Source organism: Hippoglossus stenolepis, chromosome 8, assembly GCF_022539355.2.
Source record: "Hippoglossus stenolepis isolate QCI-W04-F060 chromosome 8, HSTE1.2, whole genome shotgun sequence".
In the NCBI taxonomy this organism is placed as follows: Eukaryota; Metazoa; Chordata; class Actinopteri; order Pleuronectiformes; family Pleuronectidae; genus Hippoglossus; species Hippoglossus stenolepis.
The window spans coordinates 19,262,386-19,272,004 of record NC_061490.1 but is presented as its reverse complement, the minus strand read 5'-3'; the positions used below and the strand labels follow the sequence as shown (position 1 = coordinate 19,272,004).

Sequence of the window (9,619 nt, the reverse complement as noted above, 5' to 3'; positions counted from 1 at the left end):
AAGAACTGAGCAGAGTTCTTCAAAAAGAGACTCAGTAAAACTCTGCAAAATATGCTTTTTGTCGAATTAAATGTTTATTTCCCCCATTAGCACTTTTTGAGGGTTTTGATTGGTCAGCAACACCAGGGGTGGGGCTCAATCGGTGGCTTTAGATAAAAAAAACTCAATAAAAAGCAAGTATGGAGCAATCTTTGGCTTTTTATCCACTATTAGTCAAACATGAGAGCTCTGGTGTTTGTGCTGCTCGTAGGAGCTGTGTGTGAGTCTGGACCACTCAACGTTTAGAGATAATATCAGAATATACTTTCTATGGGACAGGTTCTGCCAAAGAGACAACAAATCTATTACATAGAAATGTGGCTTTAAATGATACCACAGAGGCAAAGAAGAAACTCTTTATTTGATGTCTTCTATGCATTTCATTAAAGGTCAAGACAATAAACGTATATGTCTGTTTTTTTCAGTTGCCACAGACGATGACAAGATCGTCGGAGGGTATGAGTGCAAGCCGTACTCCCAGCCCCATCAGGTGTCTCTGAACTCCGGCTACCACTTCTGTGGAGGCTCCCTGGTCAACGAGAACTGGGTGGTGTCAACCGCTCACTGCTTCAAACCGTGGGTGCTCTGCAAACATCACAGACGACACTTCTCACACAATCAAAGCCTTCTGTTCCCTCATCCACAGCTTCTGCTTCTCTTTCAGCAAAATGGACATCGTCCTCGGTGATCACAACCGCTGGTTCATGGATGGCAATGAACAGATCATCCCCGCTACCCATGTGATTCCTCACCCCGACTACAACTCATGGCTTATTGACAATGACATCATGCTGATCAAGCTTAGCAAGCCCCCCACCATCAACCAGTACGTGCGGCCTGTGGCTCTGCCCACTAGTTGTGCCCCTGCTGGCACCATGTGCACAGTCTCTGGCTGGGGTGTCACCATGAGCTCCTGAGCTCCTGTGAGTATTAAGCATTTTCTCAACAAGCTGTGGTTATTCACTCATGCATTTGATCCAACTTTTATTTACCCTTGTGTTAAATCCCTGCAGCTGTTGACAGTAACAGGCTGCAGTGCCTGGACATCCCCATCCTGTCCGATGAGGACTGTGACAACTCCTACCCCGGGATGCTCACTGAGGCCATGTTCTGTGCTGGATCCCTGGAGGGAGGCAAGGACTCCTGCCAGGTGTGCATGTCTCTTTTTGTGAAGTGGACAAGAATATCTGCTGTACATTTTTGTAAATGTCCATCTGCTTGACTGCCCCTCCTTCTCTCAGGGTGACTCTGGCGGTCCTTTTGTGTGTAATGGGGAGCTGCAGGGGGTTGTGTCCTGGGGCTTTGGATGTGCAGAGAAGAACCACCCCGGTGTATATGCCAAGGTAAAGAGTTTCCTCCAGCTATCATTTCTATCTCTATTATTGCAGAAAAATATCCTCAAAGCCTGATGTGACATGTAGTTCCAACACATTTATTTCCTCTCTCTACTGCATCAGACCTGCGTTCTCACAGAGTGGCTGCAGAGGACCATGGCTGCCTCCTGAGTCTGCTCCAAACTCATCCCTGCTACTGCGAAACCCTGAGTCCATGAAACTCTCTCTGACATGAAAATAAAATAAGTGCAAGGCCAATATTTAAAGTTTGTTTCTTTATTTTGCACTGCTCTGTGTCTGTGATCGGTTTTATATTTTCGAATTATGAAAATGAAAATTCACTCATGATCTACTCACCTCTATGCCGAAGGAGGGGTGGGTGAAGTGTTTGAGTCCACAAAACCCTTTTAGAGTTTCAGGGGTAAAAAGAGTTGCAGCCAAATCCAATACAATTGAAGTAAATGGTGACCAATTCTTCAATGTATAAAAACAGATGAAAACATAAAATGCCTCCATATGCTCCTGAGGTTTCATCCAAGTGTCCGTAAGGCCCGACATTCAAAGCCATTCAATGAGCCGTGTTCACGTGTGGATCACAGAGAACATTTAGGCTCTAAACGTGGTGTAAATGACACCGTTTCGAGTCGAAGGTCAAACACTTCACCCGCCCCTCCATCTGCATTGTGGTGAGTGGAGAATGAGTGAACTTTCATTTTTGGGTGAACTATCCCTTTAAGATGAGAGTTATTTCAGACAAACAACAAATAAAACAGATCGGAATATGAATAAATAGTTTTAGAATAAACATGATTAACAATTAATAAAAATGGTTTATTGTTAATGTTTATCAGCTGTGATTGTAAACAACATGTTTTATATTTAATAACCAAATAACGTCAGAAAAGTTAAACAGATCATGATTATCATTGATTACTTATTGTCACTACTAATATTAACAATTAAATATTGATTTATTTTATATTCTCGCTTTTGGTTTTCGTCTCCTCCGCAGGGAGTTAAGCGGAACTGTTGTTTCCCCGTTCCAGCACCAAGTCGGACAGTTACACCGACGCACCTCCAATGTCAGACACTACTTTGACACATCTGACCGGAAGGATTTGTTCTTAACCTATCGAGTCCCCTCCATAGGCTGCATATAAAGGTCTGACTGAGAAGGTCACTCGCCTCCTTTAGAACCCGGTCCCCGCTGTGTGTTGTCGGCTCCTCCGTGTCTGTATCTCGGACTCCCGCAGGAGACTCTCCCCGGACAAGATGCGCCTCACGCTGCAGACGCTGATCTCCCACGGCCGGATGGCCCGGAAGATGGGCCTGGGCCCGGAGTCCCGCATCAACATGCTGCGGAACATTCTGACGGGACTGGTCCGACACGAGAGGATCGAAACCACGCGGGCCCGAGCCGACGAGGTCCGCTTCTACGCCGAGAAGGTACCGAACCGTCCGGAGAAGCTAATGCTAATGCTAACACGTCTGAGCAGGTCAAATACAAACAACAGGAAGGAAACAAACAACAAACATTTAGTTTTTAAATGTTTTTGTTGTGAAGGCTCAGTGTCATCCACAAGAAGAAGATAGTATATTATTACTATTATTATTATTGTTATTATTATTATTATTATTATGTTATAACTGAATGAAAGGTTAGGATATTCTATACCCACTATTGTCATCATGTAATTATAAAGTAGGTATTTTATAGTCTCATTTACTTTAATATATATGGATATAAAGAACTACTATTTAGCTGTTATCTATAAAACAGGTTAAAGTCGATATTTTGAGCTTGTGTATGTTTTACAAGCTTTTATTGAACTGTTAAAGAACAACCACATCTTCATCAGGCAAAAGCACAAAACTTGCAAGCTAGAACGGCAGCCAGATGAGCGTTATCCTCCACCGAGTCGCCTTAAATACAAGAAAGCTGCACCAAATTGCACAATCTCAGATATCTGTCCCTTAAATATTCCAGTTTTTTCAAGAAGATTTGTTTTATGTTAAAGATATGTCCAGATCTGTGCCAAAATTGAATGTGTTTTTTGTCCAATGTCCCATCCTTAGTGAGAGAATGTGCACCTACATTTCTGTCTGCTAGAGTTTTTAGTATTGAGTTGATCTGTATGTACCACATATAAGGCATCACAGCCATATGTGATAATCAAGGGCAATAACATGATTTCACTCCTCTGGGATTCCACTAAACTTTGTCTGTCTTTCTTATTTCTTGCTCACTAGAGCATTTGTGAGCTTGTGCTCTCGCTCTGTGTTGTCGTAGTAAATAGAGGATGGTCCCTGGACTCGGAGAGACTATCATTGTCTACTTGTTTTTAATCTCAAGAAGATCATTTTTGTACCAATACTCCAACATATTCAGATTCTAATTCCTCTTTCTTCCACACATGATGATCCTGACTGTGTTTTCCTGTTTTGTTTTTTTCCAGCTGGTGGACTATGCCAAAAAGGGAGACACTGATGACAAGGCAATGAAAATGGCCAGTTTTTGGCTGACGGTACGTGTCTGCAGCTTCTCAACTCTGTGAAGTTTACAAGCTGCGTCTGTCTGAATGTGAAACAGTGGTTTATTCTGAGCGTGTTTCCTTTTCTGCAGGAGAAGGATCTGGTCCCAAAGCTCTTCAAGGTCCTGGCCCCACGGTTTGAGACTCAGTCGAAAGCTTACACACGGATGGCCCAAATCCCCAACAGACAGAACATGGACAGAGCTAAGATGGCCGTCTTGGAGTTCAAGGGCAACCCCTTCCCTCCTCTCTACCCAGCGAATAAGGAGAATGAACTGACGCTCATCAACCAGCTGCTCAAAGGCTACAGAGAGGAGAGGGCACAAGAGTTGGCTGCAAAATCATAACTCACAGCAGTTTGTGGCCTAAAGAGACTGATGCATTTCATTCAGCGAAAGAACAGATCAAAAGTTACACCTGCAACTGAAGCAAAGGACATTTCTGTACGGGAACATTTCTGATTGATGATGTATTATAAAATAAACTTCCTATCAAGAGTAAGAGGATTTTACTCTGTCTTTGAACACTAAACTATCGACCGTGTTCGGCTCACAAACAACGCTGCTCTTGTTCTCATTTTGCTGATTAGTGGCACTTTTCAACAATATCAGCAAATAACAGGACATATGTAGACATTTGATATGTTTTTATGTATTCTAATACATCAACAGTGGATGAAATTCTCCAAAATTTCAAGACCATCAAAATGTATTTAAACATGAAGGAAACTGCAAAAAATTTTACTGGTCATAGGAAAAGTGTTACTCAAAAATCTGCTGTAACTCATTTACCTTTTTTACACGTGCTTTTACTACTGTGACATGTCTAAGTGTTTCCTGTGGAGGAAGCTGCTTGTTCACAAAACACCTCGTCGATCAGCTATTTTTAGTGAATGTGCCCATAAAACTTTCACTGGCCATGTTGAGAAACAATTCCCACCCCCCCAAAAAAACACTAATAAGTAGAACTACTTATGTCATATAAATCTCGTAAAAGATTTTTTCCAGACCTTTGTTTATGATTTGGTTTGTGCAAAGGATGAAAAAGAAATACGGACACAAACACCGAGGGGAGCTGGGGCCAATCCCTGCTGACCTTGGACAAGAGGCGGAGTACACCCTGGACAGGTCGCCACGGTAACAAAGGGGCGAACGTACAGAGAAATTCACACTCATCACACCTATGGGCAATTTAGATCTACATGTCTCTGGACTGTGGGAGGAAGTCTGACACATCCCACACAAACACGGGGAGAACACAAACTCCACATAGAAAGACCCAGCCAGCCGACGGGTTCAAATCCAGAACCTTCTTGCTGTGAGGTGGTCCTGATAACCACTGCATCACCATGTCACCCAGATCTTTCTCACAGAGCACAGAAAAATATGACGCGTAGCTTATAACATCAACAGCTGCTCCGCTGCAGCACGTACATAAATATATATCCCATGTTACTAACTATCCTTATTACCTTTAACAAATACTGTCTCACTGCAGGACTCTTTAAAAAAACGGACTTTAAATTCATTCATTTGTCAATAGGTAATCCAGTTGTAAATTTTCCATTATCTGACCAGGTCATGTTAATAGATTCATTATATCACTATGAATTATTGTTATATACAGTTGGGAAGCTGTTTGACAGTAGTAATCATGTATCTGATTAATAACTAATGAATTATATATATTATATAATTAACAGCTGGCCTTGTTGTCCCTACTGGCTTTTTGTCTCTCTTTGGCCTTATGACTGTGAAAAGATGTGTTAGATTTTGTTCTTTGAGTTGTTGAAAAAGTCTTAAAAGGTCTTGACATTTAATTTAGTGAAGACTGTGGAAATCCTTTATGACGAGTCGGTGTCAGCAGTGAGGCTCATCCATCAGGCTGCAGCATATTGCACAATGTTTTCATTGTTTGTTATGTCATGGTGAACAAATAACAGAGCATAGAACAATATAATGCAGTATAATACAAACCCACAAGTCAGGTCTCATTTAAACTGAAGTGCAATAGATGAACAGAGGGCGTATTTACAGTAAATATTGTATTGGACTGTCATATTGCATCAAATTTGATGGGAAAGGACTTTGTGGAGAAAATAACTGAATTGAGCATCACACTTTTTTTTTCAACAGTTAAGTAATTTTGATTAGATTGTTGCAGGATTCGGCTGAAAGCCATTAGCAGATTTAGACCCTTCCTGGAAAAAACAGGGACAAACAAGAACAGTTTGTTGTGACCGTGCACTTCCACAGTCACAGAGCGGGAAACTGGCAGTGACTGAGAAATAATTAGGCTCTAGCCTACATCAGACTGTGACCAGCCTGGAGTCTGTCCCTGTGGTGTTTTACTCTAATGGACTCTTGTAATGAGAACAGATTCTAAATATGATTTACAGATATTAAATTTACCCTTTTGGACACATGCCCTTGTCGTAACTGGAACACAAACAGCCTCTCTTATTAACGCAGGAGCCAAACAACACACACACAAACAAACAAACACACACATAAATGCAACCAAGCTTTCTAATAAAACCATATTTTTTTTATTATTTTGGCAAAAGGTGTTTATGTACAGCGTATTTAGAATCGTCATTTGACACCATTAAAATGCATCTGAACAGTGCTTCAGTGATGTGCTCTTAACCAGATCGCTCTGAGTAGCCAATAAGCTGTGCTGTTTTTCTGTCATGCATACATAATCTCTTTTCTTCAACGTCTCACCCGTGTGCGTCTGTGTGTGTGTGTCCATGTGCGTGTGCGTGTCAGTCCTGTCATTTAACGTCAATATGTGTAACATCGAAGCAGTGATGCAGTTTCAGGAAACCCAACAGTTAGTAGAGTCGCCCAGTCGAGTCATGGCAACCGTAGCATCAGGCAACAGCAGACAAAATGGCGGACGTGCCAAATATAAACCAGACACGATCAGAAATAACGACTAGTTCTCTAATTCAAGTATGAAGTTACACCTCTTGACTGCACTCTCACAAGTTACACACCACGGTCCTAACATCCTACAGTACTCCATCACAGCAAGACTGCCACTGATACATCTGCGGACTGTGCAGCAGAGTCCCGCTGAATTTAGGAATCAGAATTGTTGAGATAAAACTGTTGAATTCGTTGGTGCCCCCCTTTCGCAGATTTTTGCCAGAAGCTGGTTGTAAACTCAGCTCAGAAGTTCAATGTTGAATCGCGTTGATTTAACGATGAGTTCTCTAAAAAGTCCGGACGTTTTTTTCAGACTGTATTTACAGGCGTATGCACGTGGAATACTACACGATGTGGTGTGGGTACAGGTTTCAAAGCAGTCGTATTAAGGTGACATCATCACGAATAATAAACAGACTAAGACCAGGAACATTAAAGTGCTCCATGCAGGACAGACAAAAATGTACAGTTGTGTTGCTGCTTTCACAGTTCATCTACAAGGCTTTTTTTTTTGTCATCGCTCAATGTTAGGAGATATAAAACTAGAATTATTTGCTCAGCTTTTCGTACGGTTTGAACATTCAAGGCCGAAAAGCTGACAAATAGTTATATATTTATATATATATATATTCATGTTTCAGGTACTAGACAGGGGTGAGGATCAAGTTACTTGTATTTTTAAAAAAAAGAGAAGCCTCCTGCTCTTTAATCAGGGACGTGGTGTCGCAGATGTGAGCTGAGAAGATGGCTATATTCTTCCAGTAACTTGAAAATCATCCCTGTCCTTGTGCCGTATTGCATCAGTACATTCACCAACGTCTACATACACAGAGATGACATTTTTGATCAGGCATGTTCTGCGCTACCTACGAAAACCAAAGCAGCATCGTAATAATCCATTTCTCTTTCGACAGCACGTGAAGGTTTCGTCCGGAATAACAACAGAGTTTCACCTGTCAAAAATATACTAAAGCCTATTGTATGTATTTACAAAAGTATAGATTTCAATACACACAATAAGCAAATATTGTATGATCACGGGGGGATACATATATCAGCTTTTTGGACAGGAAATACAATACAAACATGCTTGTTTTTACGAGTACCTAGAAGTGCCCACAGTAAACGTGACGTTTTACATTTACACATCAGCATATCAAACCAGAATAACCAGCTGCAATATTAAAGGCATATTAGAATATAAATTAACCCGACAAACTCCATTGAGAGTAAATATCTATGCTTTATCAAAATATGCCAAACATAAAAAAAAAGGCTCCTTTTCTTTTACATGATCATTTGAGTGGAATGAGAGTTTTACATGGTCACAGCACCGACTGGAATTTAATGATGTGGAAAAAACCCATGAAAACAAATTTCCTATTTTCTTTATTTTTTGTGTGAATAAAACTCTATATAGTGGTAGCTCTCTCCGGTTTTTAGCTATTTACAAACTCTTCCAGGCACACACCATCTCCGCCTCATGAATTTTTGAATAAAAGTATTTCGAGAATTTTGTTCATTTCCGCATCCTGCACAGCTATCATGCTATTGCTCTGGCTACATCCACTTTGTCATCTTTCTCCCCGTGTGCCTTTTACTGGTCTGCATCAAATATTTATTGCTTCTTTATTCTTTAACAAGCTCAGCACTCCTCTATCTCACAGCCTTTACTCCTCCAGCAGCTGATTTCCATTCACAGGTGAAAAAGGTAGCGTTTAGGGATTCATGGTTCCGATGATTTCTCTTCTCCATCCTTCCAATCTCAAAACTTTTTCTGGGCGGTCCCTTCTGTCTTTATTACAGTGAAACCTTGATTTCCACTTTTCCTTTGTATTGTCATTCTGTCCACTCCCTCCATGCCTCCCCCTCTCCTGACCTTCTCTCCATCTCACGCCTTGGTTCCGAACCCTCCTCCGCCCTGCATGCTGAAATACTCGGTGAACGAGGGGAGCCGGGGCGGGAGTGGGGGTGAGCGTGCGGCCAGGCGGGGGGGTATCGGAGGCGGGGGCAATATGGACGTCAGGTCAGCGGCAGTGGTGATGATCTTCTGCTCGCTGTTCCTCGGCACCTCGGGTCCTTTACAGGCCACCGTCTCCTCCACCGTCTTCACTGGATCCTGGAGGGAGGAACAGGACAGTTTTGCTCTTTTGACCCTGATCTTCAGAATATATGTAACTGGACAGAAACTGGGACCTTTGAGAAACCGGGTCAGTAACAACACACAGTGCATCACAAGCTGTCACGGTTATATAGGTCAGGGTAAATTGCACATGACCTGGGTTTGTTGACCTCCTGCCCTCCACACACTACAGCTCATCAAACCAGAACTTACTGTCGACTTTCATTTAGGCCTGGAGGACATGGTTGAAAGATACGAGACAGTTTTTACATCAATATTCATGCAACAAAATAAAGGCCCGTTTTCAATATTTCCAGTATTCATCTGGCATTTATTTTATTCTATTATATCTATTAACGGTTTGGTCTAGAAAACATTAGAAAATAGTAAAAATTTACAAGTGCAAATGACCATATCATGAGATATATTGTATCTATGTATATTTCTATGTATGTATGTATCTATCCATCATCTATCTATCTCCATCCCACCACCATTAGTGTATCTAATGCATGACAAGGAAAATCAGTGAATTCTCACATGATAAAGCATTAATCATTAAAGGTTTGGCATTTTGTCTTGCAGATTAATTGAAAATTACCCAACCACTGAAAATCAAAACAAAGTAATAAATGTTGCACTGTTATGAATTACAGGGAA

General features: G+C 41.4%; 3 protein-coding genes across 3 annotated transcripts in view; 2 read left to right on the top strand and 1 right to left on the bottom strand.

Moving 5' to 3' along the window:
• The first annotated feature begins 219 nt into the window (after positions 1-219).
• LOC118114328 (trypsin-1-like) lies at positions 220-1,544 on the top strand. The gene is made up of 6 exons (XM_035164719.2): positions 220-259; positions 465-615; positions 704-948; positions 1,053-1,189; positions 1,281-1,382; positions 1,497-1,544. The coding sequence occupies exons 1-6, from the start codon at positions 220-222 to the stop codon at positions 1,542-1,544; spliced, it is 723 nt and encodes a 240-aa protein (XP_035020610.1).
• An 881-nt stretch (positions 1,545-2,425) lies between these two features.
• Positions 2,426-4,405, top strand: mrpl17 (mitochondrial ribosomal protein L17). Its single transcript, XM_035164339.2, has 3 exons — positions 2,426-2,819; positions 3,830-3,898; positions 3,997-4,405. The coding sequence occupies exons 1-3, from the start codon at positions 2,646-2,648 to the stop codon at positions 4,249-4,251; spliced, it is 498 nt and encodes a 165-aa protein (XP_035020230.1). The 5' UTR covers positions 2,426-2,645; the 3' UTR covers positions 4,252-4,405.
• A 2,024-nt stretch (positions 4,406-6,429) lies between these two features.
• The window catches only part of tmem145 (transmembrane protein 145), a 36,271-nt gene continuing 33,081 nt past the window's right edge, over positions 6,430-9,619 (bottom strand). The window contains exon 15 of the mRNA XM_035164338.2: positions 6,430-8,956. Within this exon, the coding sequence (XP_035020229.1) occupies positions 8,729-8,956 (228 nt within the window). The 3' untranslated portion in view covers positions 6,430-8,728. The remainder of the gene's footprint in view (positions 8,957-9,619) is intronic.